The sequence below is a fragment of the Tiliqua scincoides genome, chromosome 4, assembly GCF_035046505.1.
Source record: "Tiliqua scincoides isolate rTilSci1 chromosome 4, rTilSci1.hap2, whole genome shotgun sequence".
In the NCBI taxonomy this organism is placed as follows: domain Eukaryota; kingdom Metazoa; phylum Chordata; class Lepidosauria; order Squamata; family Scincidae; genus Tiliqua; species Tiliqua scincoides.
In genome coordinates, this window is record NC_089824.1 from 199,655,267 (window position 1) to 199,669,189 (window position 13,923).

At 46.8% G+C, this 13,923-nt stretch overlaps 1 protein-coding gene across 1 annotated transcript in view; it reads right to left on the reverse strand.

The window, feature by feature from the left end:
- Nucleotides 1-2,546: 2,546 nt before the first annotated feature.
- The window catches only part of RBPJL (recombination signal binding protein for immunoglobulin kappa J region like), a 42,988-nt gene continuing 31,611 nt past the window's right edge, over nucleotides 2,547-13,923 (reverse strand). The window contains exons 5-11 of the mRNA XM_066623738.1: nucleotides 11,881-12,055; nucleotides 11,595-11,732; nucleotides 9,400-9,512; nucleotides 8,747-8,887; nucleotides 7,981-8,136; nucleotides 4,177-4,280; nucleotides 2,547-3,110 (exon numbers count right to left, since the gene is read on the reverse strand). Coding sequence (XP_066479835.1) covers nucleotides 2,837-3,110; nucleotides 4,177-4,280; nucleotides 7,981-8,136; nucleotides 8,747-8,887; nucleotides 9,400-9,512; nucleotides 11,595-11,732; nucleotides 11,881-12,055 — 1,101 coding nt within the window. The 3' untranslated portion in view covers nucleotides 2,547-2,836. The remainder of the gene's footprint in view (nucleotides 3,111-4,176; nucleotides 4,281-7,980; nucleotides 8,137-8,746; nucleotides 8,888-9,399; nucleotides 9,513-11,594; nucleotides 11,733-11,880; nucleotides 12,056-13,923) is intronic.

Sequence of the window (13,923 nt, forward strand, 5' to 3'; positions counted from 1 at the left end):
TGCTCTCCTCCGATTCATAGTGTTCAGTCATAACGACAACCTCCTGCAAAGGCAAGGGTCCCTTGATTTATCGTACCTTGTTTTATAGCCCATCGTTTTCCAAGGACTGAGAATGGATTATAGCAATGATCAGTTAAACCATTTGTGAGTTTTAAAAAACAAAATTAAAAAATCTACAAGGAAGAAGATTCCATAATATCTGAAATTGTGTAAGAAAAATTTGTAAGACCTGCCTGAAACTCCTTCTGTACGTGTTTTACTGCGACATGAACCCATTTCATCAATGCACAGCACAGTGTTGTCCTGTGAGAAATAAAGACATCAAAGGATCCTGTGAACTCAGAGTACTACACAGTATTACACAGGGGCTGTCATCTTTTATCTGTGTGGGTAAGGCTGCCAAGACCTCAGGCTGAAGGTCACACCACACAGGCTCCAGTGCTTCTGGCTTTGCAGACTGACCTGCCCTCCTCAATGGGGCCACTTAGGCAGCAATACAACCCCCATCCCCAGGCTGTGCACTCAGTCAGCTGACCCTAAGGACCAGTCCAGTGCCACCAAGCTCTATAAAGTCCAGCATCAGTACTTGTCAGTCAGTTTGAGAAACTTGTTTTGCTGTCTGTTCTTTCCCCTGCTTATGGGACTTGATCCCATCTTGGATTATGTAATCTGGTTCTGGTCTTTTGATTGCTGTTCAGCTTGACATATAGTGCAGCTTTTGAAAATAGGAATTGCAGGAAGTGGAAAATACAGTAGTTGGTATGGGAGCAGTGATCCACCCACCCCACCCCCAATATTCCAGGCGCATTTCCGGAATATTCAACTATTTTACTTATGGAGATAGGTGTAAGTAAAAAAATGCAGGTAATATTCCATTCAATTGCTCAGTGAGGAGCAAAAGTGTTCCAGACTGCCAGAGTATGACAGCTCAAACCTATTCTGTGCTGGAACAGGAAGGCCAACTGTCCTGTGCTGTGTCCAGTGCAGGGGGAGGTGACTGCCACGCAACTTAGAGTAAAGCAGGGCTTCTCAAACTAGGGCGTTGCGATGCCCCAGCCTGAGGGCCCTAGCCTCTGCCCCTTTAAGGGATGGGGCGGGGGGAAGGCAGCAACGCAATCCCCAAGATTGTATCGCTAAGGGAAGGCGCAGGGACTGGCATTTACTTACCAGTCCCTACTGCAGTCTCCCGGGGGTGCGGGAAAACCTGCATGACCCTTTGCAGTAGTTTGGCCCTGACAGTGCTGTTTAGGGAAACTTCAGCTGGAGTAGGTACTCCTTCAAGAATCCAGGTCCTAAGACACATAGGGATTTAAAGATAAGTGCCAACCTGTCCACTGCAACTAGAAATCCCTTGGGAGCCTATGTAACCTATTCCACTAGGTTACTGTGAGAATAAAATGGTGGTGGAAAGAAGGATATGCACTGCCCTGAGGAATAAAAATATAGAAAAGAAAATCTTAAAAAATATTGTCCTGTCCCATATGATGTACCACAGGCACCCTGTAGTCTCAGGCTGTACGATCTCACAGAATTTCTGACATGCACACTCAGCTGATGTTCTGACCTTGGGCTGCAGTGGCAAGCGGTGTTATCCAGAGATGTGTTGGGGTTTCTTTGGAGTTGAGAGACTGGGCCAGGTGTCATTGAGGTCAGAGTGTTTTCTCTTTAGCTGACTCTTTGACACTGTGGACACACCGTGACATAAAGGCACATGGAAGCCTTTCCCCAAAATCTTTGACATAAAATAACCTGTGTGCTGTAATCTGAAATACACCAACCGCAGAATTTCACATGCCCGCAAAATACACTAATGAACAAGAAAGTCTTCCAGCAAGTAGGGTCATGATTAGGGAATGCAGAGAAAGAGCTGCTTGTTGGCAGTGCTTCTCTGGCACTTTTGGGCTGCTGACGTTCACAGCACTGCGGTATGTTTCCACCAAGCTCCTTGGTAGGCCTTCAGGGGTTCAACACAGGTTAAAAGCCAGTGTGGTTTTGGCAACAGGCTCACCTCTAAACCAGCCTCTAATCCTAAAACAACATGCTTCAAAATCTGTGATTGGTCTTTTGATGCCGCATTCACTAAAAAGCTTCTAAATAAATCTTCAAAGCCCACAGCATGTGTACAGTGGATATCTGTACATCCATGGAATGTGGATGCAGCCTAAGGGCCTTTGAAATTTGCTACAAACTCATTAATTAAAAAACTATATGTTTGCACTTTAACCCACATGGAAAGGAAGTAGTGTAGGCCCCTGCTTAGGAGGCACTGGGTGGACATCACATTCTACCTGTCCCCATGCTCTCTGCTGCTGTTCCCCACATGGTACACCATGTACAGCTTTCTTCTCAACCTCTTCTGGTGGCCAAGACTCTTAAGAGTCTAATTCTTAAGAATAATCGGTTTCTCTGATTATTTATACAGTTGGTGTGTACTTCACACTAAAATTAACATTCTGTATCCAGATGATCCAGTTCTGCCCCAAGAACCCCCCTTGGTTCTGCAACCAGGACAAATCATGCAAATTAATCCACACATTGATGTCTCATAATTTATTCTGCACATTTGCTCTTTGGCATGACTTGTTCTGGCCTTGGTAGTCAAGGGTGGAGCAAGAGCAATGAAGGCCATCCCCAACACTTGAGAATCACATTCAGTCCCTTCCGACATTTCCAGGTATTGCGCCACACAATTTCAAGCATATCCTATTAGTCATAAGAAGTACAATTTTTTTTTTTAAAGTGCACACTAAGATGCTTGGGAAATGGAATTCTGTGCCCTGCATTCAACACTGTTTCTCTGCTCCTCCAGGATTGTGACACATGCAGAGTTCTAGCTCTAGCTTTGCATGAAGAGGTGAAAGTTGGTTCTGGTGAACTCTTGATGGATGGTGTTGAGCAACGTGTCAGAATTTTGTATCATTTCTGGTGGGATTGGTTGCCCAGTGAGGAAACTCTGCTCTGGTGTAAATGTGAAGCTGAAAGTGCTGGTATATATCAGACCATCATTCCTTAACAGCAAGAGAGGGACAGTGATTGGGTAACGCAGCCACCTCCAGTCACGGCTAAAGGCAGAGACATCTGGAACAACACACACTAGGGACTTGGAACTCCTGGGAAAAAATATGCACAGCAGAGGAACAAAATGCAGGTTGTTTTTTTTTTTGTCTGAAGATTAAACAAGTATACTAAAAGTGTACTCAGGACCTAATCTTACTGAGCTATTGTGCTGCTGGAATGCACGTTCTTGAGGCACGATATGCTTTACGGTGATCACAAAATATGACCCACTGTTTCATGCAGCCAGGTCACTGTGACTAGTGGTAAGTGACCACACATCAGTGGCCTCCAGGGAATCTCCAGCACCTGTAAGTCAACATGGAGGGTGGACAGAATAGGGCAGGGGGACAGAATAGGGCACCAATATACTATCCCCCTTCCTGGTCTCAATTTACTGACCTGGGTCCACTCAGTCCTGCGCCAGCAAAATCACTGGCACATGTCCAAGGAGACCCAGAGGGGCAGTGGAGGTTTTACCTTGAGGAGGCATTCGTGGCTTGAAACTCCCCTGTGGGATACAACAGGTGCCACACTGGTGTGGCTCCATTAGTGCTGGGAGAGTGGGCTGTCCGAAATATGATTTGGGGGCAATAAAGAATCTGAAGGTAAACCGATTGAAAATAACACAACTTTGTTTGAAACAATTTCAAGATGAATTTTGATGTCACCTGCAGAGGTGGCATTGCAAGGGCACTTTAACATTCTGCCCCCACGTGCCATAGCCCTGATATGGATTCCCCCCCTCCACCTGCAGCTGCTACTTAGGGGAAATAAGCCAAGCATGCTGGGGCCAATCATGTTATTAATGGAAATGTGAGATTTGGCACTATTGACCAGGAAGGGGATGGGGTTCTTCCAGCAGTGGTCATGGATACAACAGAAACTACAACTTTCTTTTCTTGCTTGGCTCACACACCTCTCTCTCCTCTCAGACTGGCACAGTGGGTCCAGCAGTAGGTCCTGTTTATCTCAAGTTAGCATATATACACAGTTGTTGGCATATGATAATTTTTACCAAATCAAAATGTGCTGGGGGAAGATGGCCCAACAGTGATGGTGTTCCTCATTCATTTCTCTTCTAACCTGACATTCTCCTCCTATGTTCATGCTTTGATTTACCTGTACATAGTCTCAGCTTCCACATCTCCAAACCAAACCTTCAGGTTCGCAAGGAAGTACTCGCCCTGCACTTCTAGCATTGCCACGTCCCCTCCACCTGTCAGCTGTGAGAAGCAGAGCCAATCCCATTTACATATACTTCATGTAGACACAACACAGTTCCTATCCCCCTATACCTTCTGATATCAAAGCACAGGGACACCTCTTTCTGGAGTTTCAGGATCTGCAGGTAGGACGGGGTGGCAGCTCAGTAGCAGAGCAGTCGCTTTGTGTGCCAAAGGTCCTTGGTTCAATCTGGCTCAAGACACTCTGGTGTCTGAGGTGGCATGAAAAATACTGGCCCTTCTTTACTGGTGATGTGCTAGTCTGCTCCTCCCACTCACTGAACTGAAGAAGGGGGCACAGCAGAAGAAGGATGGAGGAGAGTAGACTGGTAAGCTAAAGTGTCAGAGACAACCAAAGTTATTTTGGTTGACAGTTAGCAGTCAGCATAGTACTGAACTAGAGTGGTCTAACAGAGGGCAAAGCAGCCTCATACATTTGTCAGTTGACACTGTTCTGGAGTGCCAGGGAAGAGGACATAGGCTTGAAACCAGACATTCTTTGGACATGACTGCACTACGCGTTTAAACGATCACCCTCTCAAGTCCTGATCTCTGGTCTGCCAAATGTGGCACAAATGTGTTTGATGGCTGCCAGAGACAGAGGTGTTTATTTGGTTTTTTTTTAGGGTGATGTTGCCTCATCTTCGGAGCTCCCTCCCTAGGGATATCCACCAAGTGTCCTCCCTTTCTTTTTTAGTGGGCAGTGAAAATAATATTATTCTGGGCAGTTTCAACTGTTGATTTGACCAGTAATTTGGGACTGGTTGCATTTCCTATGCTTGTATTTTATTAATTTTAATTTAGTGTTATACTCCTATATCTGTTTTATTGTCTTATTGATTGCTATTAGCATTATAAACCAGGGGTGTCCAAACTTTTTGGCAGGAGGGCCACATCATCTCTCTGACACAGTGTCGGGGGCCAGGAATAAAAAAGAATCAATTTACATTTCAAATTTGAATAAATTTACATATATTTACATAAATGGATATATTAGAGATGGAACTTCTATGAATGAATGAAGGTCTTGCAATAGCTCAAGGCCTATAAAAGTCCTTACACAAAGCAAGACCGGCCTTTCCTTCATGACTGCTGCAGCATCACAGTCCTGAAACAGAATGTAGTGGAGGGATCCCTCATTCACAGTTCATGCGAGAGGTCAAACTGTCGCCCTTACACTGAGAACAGTTGCATTGGGCCAGCAAAGGCTCTAGTAAGTCTCCAGATTCTCATTGGAAACTGGGGGCTATTTGCGGGCCGAACTGGGAGTCCTCGAGGGCCGCAAGTGGCCCCCGGGACGGGGTTTGGGCACTCCTGTTATAAACAAACAAATAACTACAAAGAAATAGTTCCCAAATCTGTTTTCCCCTAGGCATTCCATTACATGTGTTTAAAAGTAACATGTTTAGGACAGGCTTCTTAAACAAAATGCAGCCATAGGAGTCTACAATCTAGGATGAGACAATGATACGTGGTGAGGGGGAAGATTAACCATATGTTGTTTTTCCACTCTAACACCTCAAGCTGTATTTTGCTTTCCAGTACCTCCTTCGTGGCCCAATCTTATTGGAGCCTTGTGTTTCCAAAACTAGCATTCTGGCAGGGCAAGGTCATCTACAGCTGTTGCCAATGGTGGCACGCCATTCAGGGTGAGCAAGCTGCTGCCATAATCAGTGAGTGGCCATGTGCCATCAGCCCACCAACAACCCCCATCACCTGTAAGTCAGCAAGGGGGATGGGAGGGAGGCAGAGGATAGCAGAATGGGACAGGGAGGAACAGTGTGGGGACCAAGAAGGGGAGAAGGGCAGTTTGAGACAGAGAAGGGGGCAGCTGCAGTAGCAGCAGTGCCACTGATATCCAACCCCTCTTCCCAGCCTTGATCCACCATACTGGGTCTATTTGCACTTGTACCAGCTGGCATAGGTCTGAGTAGACCCAATGGGGCAATGAGGGCTTCCTTTACCTGGAGGAGACCTCCAGGACTGCCCCCACCACAGTATGCAGCCTGCGCTCCGGTGGTAAGGCTGCCTTGGTGGTAGTGGGGATTTAAGTAGGATTGGGCTATCTTTTACATGATTCTGTAGTGTATTTTAATATGGAAAGAACTTATGGGGGGAAGGATGCTGCAGGGATGGAGACAAGAAAGGGTCAGGTAAGGTGCAAGGAGTCAGGGCCAACCCAACCCGGTCTGCCCAGTGTCACCCCTTACTTGCCACTGCCCTCTTTGCCAGGAAAGGTGCATGCACCCTTCCAAAACCTTACCACCTCATCTCCTTGCAATGCTCCAACCTCACACAAGTTTAGAATTTAAAGGGGTGCATTCCTTTTAAACGTTAACACTGCGTGAGAAAGGGGCACTGCAATAGTTTCTCCTCTCACTTTGTCCTTTAAAGTTTAAAGAGAATATGTTCCTTTGAATTTTAAATGTTCTGTGGCTGCATCATCAGGTCACTTTATGGCTGGCCAGCCATGCAAAGAGTCAGGGACCTGGGACTGAATGTGAGATTTTTATTCTGTGGAACCAGAATTTACTGATAGACAGAAAAAGGAAGAAGAGATTAAAAAAAACAGGTGGAGATCAGGGGAATCTGCTCTGGGACAACTAATTCAGAAACTATAGGGATAGGGTTAGTGAAGGAGATCAGGCTAAGGTATAATAAATAAAAAGTTCAACCAGGATGGTTGAGGAAGGGCAGTCAAACTCAGGGATTCCCTAACAGCCCACTATACCACAGAGGCAGTTCTGGGTTTTTGTTTGCCCAATGCTGCCTGCCCTGACCCAGAAGTAATTGTGATGACTTCATCACATCACTGCTGAGGAGACAAAAGATGTGGCCTAGAGTGGTGCAGAATTGCGATTACATGCCACTCTGGGCCACCCCCTTCCTCTCCTCCTTTATAGAAGGAGATGAAAGACACAGCCCAGAGCAGCATAGAATTGCACCGGGAGGGGCGGCAACTCCTATAACGCCTTATAACTGCATAAATTGCAGTTATGGCTGCAACTCCATAATCCAAAGAGATTATGGAATCTTTTTAAAGATTTATGGAATCTTTATAAAGATTTTTAAAGATTCTTTTTAAAGATTTATGGAATCTTTTTAAAGATTCCATAAAGAGTGGAATCTTTGTAATGCCACTCTCTTATAAAGACTCTGGGCCATGATTCTGGGCTACTCCCTCCTTCATCAGGAGGAGGGGTTTTTTTTTTAAAAAAAAAGGAAAAGGAAAAGAAGCTGGCGGAGCTGCTGGCTTCTTTGTCTTTAAAAAGAAAGATAAAAAACAGGCAGCAGGGGCTGAGGCTGGCAGCATTGCCCCTGCAGGGATGGTACGTGGGCATTTGCCCCCCCTTGCCCCACAGGTATGCCACTGCTATACTACATACATAAGATTGCAACGTCAGACTCAATATGAAGTCACTCAGAAGAAAGTAACAGCCAGAATGATTAACGTAGATCAGAAGCCCTGCTACACTCATCAATGTGCGCTAAACAACTGCATCTTTTGGGCACCTTCATCATCAAGATTACAGTGTGGTTTAAGGGTAATTAATCCACATTAAGCAATCTTGAATCCAGGAAACAGAAATACCAAATTGAATTTTAGCTTCCCGTATTCTACTCAACTGGGTCAGCCAAAGATTTGCTCAATTATCCCACAAAGTAGCAATATGAGAGGGAAAAGAAAACACTGACACACCTCCAGGGCAGTGATGAGAGGGACAGGGCTCACGGGCTCTTGAATCCCGGCTAGGCTGTCACTGAATGTATATTCCACAGTCTCTGTCCCAATGATGGTCCAGCAGGAGCTGTCATTCAACAGCTCCCGGTTTGCTTCCTTTGGGCATGGAGATGCCTGTAGAAAAACAATTCACAACATCATTGGCCATTTAAGGATGGGGAGGGGAACTAATTCTGATTCATGATACCTGAGCCATGTGGTTGCCACTGTAGTGTCTGCATAACAGAACCTAGTGGTAGCCCCAGAAAAAAATATGGAGCGGGGGAGGAAACGGGTGAAAATACATTTGGGAATGGTGCGTACAAGAGCTTTGTCCGACATGTTAAATTTTGGAAGGCTTCTTCTATCTTTTATTTTCTGGGATGTGTTTGCTGCAATGTATGTGCAGATCACATTTCTACAGATGGAAACTTTGGAGAAATTTTCCACATTCTCATGTCTTCCTGAATATGGACATGAGTCCATGCCATGTCTTCCTGAATATGTCACAGTCCATGCTATTTAAACTGATACCAAATAAGAGAATAGATATAAGTGCTGAAATTTGCAAGGACAGCTGTATTGTGCACATTGCCGATTCTGAATACTTAAGGAGAAAGTGTAAGGCAAGGAATGTCTATAATTGATGCTTACATAAGTCTGAATACAGATATGCTTGTATTCTGTGTTCCTATTAGCCCTGGATACAATCCTGACCGTGTAGGGGAAAAAAGTAGGTGATTACCTGGAACTGCATCACTTTCTCTGTGGAGAGGCACAGGTACATCCCATCACTTCCATGAAGCTGGAAAGCACATTTGTGCAGCTGGGAGACTGGCTCATCTATGTCCATCATCACCGATTGCTTAGTGACTTTCCGAATGATCTGAGGGAAATTAACAGACAGCTGAACTCGTGGCATGGCAGGAGGCAAAAACCATTCATTCCCCCCCCCCCCCCCCCCAAAAAAAAGTTCACACACTTTCACCTGGGCAGATGAGCTGGGGTGGCCCAAAGCACATGCCAGCCTCAATAGGCTAGGATCTGTTGTTTCTTGATGGCCAGCCAAAGGAACCAAGCAATCCACAAAATAGCCAGTCTGCTTGGCTATGTGAATTTTCTACAATGGCAACATTTTCAACATGCCTTAGGCAGGCCTTTTGTCTACTGACCCTTACACTGTAGTTTCTCTTAAAAGAAACAGATGGATGAAAAGAAGACTGAGGTACATCCCATCACTACAGGACAGTCATTACAGGGGAGGAGGATAAAGCTGAGCCAGTCATCACAAAATCTGGCTGAAACTCAGGTTACACAACTTGGTGCATGAAATTTCAACTATTTCCCCCAAATTTAAACTAATGTGTGGTTCCCATTCCAGCATACAGTCAGCCTTACCAAAGGGGGCAGGGCAACCCCAGTGGTTGTACAGATAAGTCGAACAATGGAGCCATAGCGAATGTAGCCTTCTTGTAGGGTGAATTCGCTCCGGGACTGAGAACAGCCCTCATCTGCTTGAAATGGAAAAGAGAGAGAAAGAGAGGGAGAGTGACTGAAAGAGGAAAGTAAAGAATAGGCAATGGACTTAACAGTAGTGCCATGCTGGGTAAAAAGTCAAACAATATATTAAGCAGTAGCATCACAACAGGTGTGTGGTCCATACTGGATGTTACCCTCAGGAGGGATGATGCCACACCCCCCAAGCCTTCATTTGGCTATCTTTGGCTATCCAGGCTCAGCCAGCTGTTTTCACAGCTCACTGGCAAGAACATGAAGTGGCTGGGCTTAGCACAGGCTGAAGATCACTGAATGGAGGCGGTCTGGGGGTGGGGTTTTCACATTTAAGTAAAGTGATAGCCCAGAAGATTGGTTACAATGTGATTATGTCAGGGCTTTTCAAACTGGGGCGTCACGACGCCCCAGCCTGCGGGCCCTGGCCCCTACCCCCTTAAGCGGTGGCGGCAGCCTGGAGGCAGGGAGGAGGCAGCGGCGCGATCCTCAGTGCGTCCTGCAGCAGGGCTCCCCGCAGCAGTGAAAGTAGATGCGGAGCAATCGTTTGCTGCGGGGAGCCCTGCTGCAGGTCGCACTGGGCTCCCCGCAACCCCGGGAGGCTGCAGGGGCTTGGGTACATGTACCCAAGCCCCTGTAGCCTCCCTGAGCGGTGTGATCCTGGGGATCACGCTGCTCCCTCCCCCCGCCCCTGCTGCCTCCCCCCTCCCGCCCACGCAAGAACTTAGTGGCTCTCAAACTCTCCCAGAGAGTTTGAGAACCACTGGATTATGTCATCCCCAAACTTATGGAACACTGAGCTTCTCCAGGTAACTGCCACACCTGGTGGCACCCACACCAAGTAGCCTCATGAGGCAGGCTGGGGTGTTACTTGGGGTGAGAGGAAAAATGTCTCCTTACCCTGAGGAGACCTCCAGCCACCTCCAAACCTGTGCTGGATACACTGCAGGTGATGTGGCCTGGCTGTGCCAGCGCAGGTTTGGGCTGTCAAACTTGTTTCTGTTCAAACAGGCAGGCAAGGTAAGTAAAACTTTCCCTCTTGGCTGCCTGCTGTTCTCTCTCTTTTAAATACATACTCTCTCTTTAAATACTTTTAAATTTTGTAACAAGAAAAACGACAATTAGAGGAAGGACACACATCCAAATGAACAACAAGGAAGATAAATAAGGAGAAAAGAAATACCAAATATATGAGTCGAGCACACTTGAGAGTTCTCCTATGTCACTCATGGAAACATACGCTATAATACTGTTAGTTTGTGAAGTGCCACAAGACTTTTGTTTTTGCTGCAACAGACTGGGGCCTGATTCAGAGCCCGGTGCACCAGCTGACCACCAGTCAGCCTTACTGCTGGCCTAGTGCAGGAGCTAGCTCAGTGTGAGCCCGCACTGGGCCAGCTCCAGCACTCAGCCTGCATTCTGCTCCTTGGCACTTGCCCAGACTGCTCGACAGTGGAGAGGTGAATGGGGGCATGGGGGAAGGCAGGGAGGAGGAGTGGTGGAGGGAGGGAGTGGGACTGGAGGGCAACAGGACCAATGGAGCTCAGCTCCACCAGATCCTGAGCCCTGTGTCAGGCTGCACGGCCCAACACAGGACTCCTTGATTCTGCATTGTCTCAAGAGCTGCTGCAGAATCGAGTAGCTACATTGTGGGGTTACTTCCCTTACCCGGCGAAAGAAGACAAATGTCCCCTCCCCCTAAGGAGCCACCGCTCAGCATGCAGTGGTTGCCATGGTAGCCATTTTGGCACCGTAACCGTAACGTAACGGTAACCTCATGTGCCGGGCAGCTCAGGATTGGGCTGCCCCACAGTTACCCTTTTGGAAGTATAATCCATTCGATATTTTCATATGACATAGTAGTTCACTGGTTTCCAAAGCTTGTGTAGGGTGTGTATCTTAAATAGTGACCTTACAAATAATATTTATGTTACTAATTTGATCAATTCCCAAGTCTTCATCAGCCACTTTTGGGAGATAAGTCACCACCCACTCGAAGACAGTGGTGCCAGTCGCTGGAAGGGCAGATTCACTCATGGCCTGCACGAATTATGACAAGTGAGCATGTAATTAAGCAGCCTCACCCAGATGAAGTGTAAATGCTGCCCACTGCCTGGCACTTGCAGTGAAGGCACCGCCCTCGACAGAAAGGTAACGGGTGCTGACTGTTTGGGAGCGCAGTCGATTGAAGAGGGAGACCTTTGATCCGGATGAAATGCATACTGGAATGGCAGACAGACAAGAAGCAGGCACAAGTGAGAAAAAGTGCTCCATGACCTCCGCTCTACCAACCCCTGTCATGGCCTGGCAAAATGGCTGCCTCAAAAGAAGCATTGCAAGAGTTTCATGAACCAATCCACAGGGACTTACAGTCTGTGTTCTTCAGGGATTGCTTCTTCTGGGAGGGTTTGGAGATCACTTTGATCAGCTTGCTGTGGAAAGTGCCGATCTCCTGCCCATTGCTGAAGAAGAGCTTCAGGACTAGCCGGAAGTGCTTCCTCTTGTCAGAATCCGAAATGTACAGCGCTTTAGCACAGCTGAATTCCTGTGTTAAGGAGGGGGGGATTGCTATGAGGTGCCTTAGGCTAGGTATGACTGCCTGAAGACAGGAAGACAAATAAATCGTCCTTTATTTCCTTAGCAAGGTAGGGCTTAGTCTGAAAGCACAACGTTCTTCAACATTGCTGGATCTAAGCGGGTTTGAGACTGATCAGTGTCTGGATGAGAGACTGCTCTGTAGCCCCATTCACACTCTCTGGATTTCTATAGAAGAACGATGGACTATAAACTCAAAGGAGAGGGGCTGCCAAAGGGCTCCTTTTTCCTCAGTCAGGTCATTGGTCAGGGATGGCTTTGCCATGAGGTGGACTAAAGTGGTTGCTTTGAGCATTGGGAGGAGGAGGAGAACTGATGAGAGGCATCCTGTGTGTTGCTTCTGCTTGCTGTCCCCATCTGTCTCCATGGTGCCTCCCACCCAACCCCTTCACTCTGTACTCTGATCCTCTTTTTGCTCACTGAGAATGAGCAAGAGGAGGATTGGGGCAATGCCAACCAACTAATAACACAGGCCAACACACATTTTGCTTCCTTAAACATTACACCAATTCCTGGGTATGTTTGGGGTGCTGACTCCAAAAATGGCATCCGTTTTGCCCTATCACATCTAGTTTTGGAGACACGGCATAGCCTCTTTAGTGAATGGTTCAAACAGCTTCCTCATGAGAAAGCTGCTTGAACCATTCACTAATGAGGCTATACTATATCCCCAAAACTAGACATGATAGGACAAAACGGATACCATTTTTGGAATCAGCACCCCAAATTCATATCAAACCACCATAAAGTTTGGGAAAAAGTTTTCTGACCCTCAATTTTGTAGGCCTGTATAATCCCTAAGGGATCCGCATTGGTGTGCAGACCCCTTCAGCTGCCATGCTGGAGCCCTGGGGTGTTTCCTGCCCTCCTGCTTCTTTGAGTACACAGGCTGGGTGGAACATGCTGAGAGTGGAGTCTTCCGCTGCCAGCATGCTCTACCCAGCTTGTGTGTTGAAAGAAGCTGCTAGACAGAAACAGCAGACGGAAGAGCTAAAGATAAGAAGGGTGCCGCTCTGCTTTTCCTTCCCCAACCTGCTTTAAATAGCTGGGTGGGTAAGAAGATGTGGCAGCATGGCACACATGCTGATGGGTGCACAAAGACAAAATGGGGGAGAATGGAGGGGTAGGAAATTAGGGCATTGCTTCAGCCACCATTTCAAGTAGGGCTGGTCCTGCCATTGGTCCATCTAGCCTAGTACTGTCAGATTTGGCAATGGGTGGCTCTCCAAGGTCTTAGGTGGGTCTTTCCCAGGCATGCTAACTGAGATCCTTGCAACTCGCAAGGCCTGGGATTGAACCTGGGACAATCAGCATGTGCTCCACCATTAAGCTATGGCCCCTCTTCGTTGGCCTTGAGCACCAGCTGCCAGTTTGTACTGTTTCAAATACCACTTAAAATCATCTCACATTATTTGCCATTAATAGTGTTTGTTGTGATTCTTTATGGATAAATGGACAGGACAAAATGCAGCATTGGGTTGCTTGAAAACATAATCCAGTCTTAAAACTGTTTTCACTGAAATACTGACCAAGCTTTCTGTGCACATATTGAATCCTATTTTAAAAATAAAAAAGAAAGCCAGCCACAGATTTCACACATGGAAATGTACATTTTGGAATGAAATGAGACAAATAAGGTAAGGATTATTTTCATACCAAGTGGCATAGCTAGAGAGGGTGCAAAGCACTAAGTTTTGCAGGGAGCCTCACTGCAGTGTTCAAGCAGTCCCTTCCCCTCCCCTTTGGAGCCATTCCAGGTGGGGGGAGCAAAACAGAAGGCCGGAATGGCTCTGAAGGGGAGGGACTGCTTGAACACTG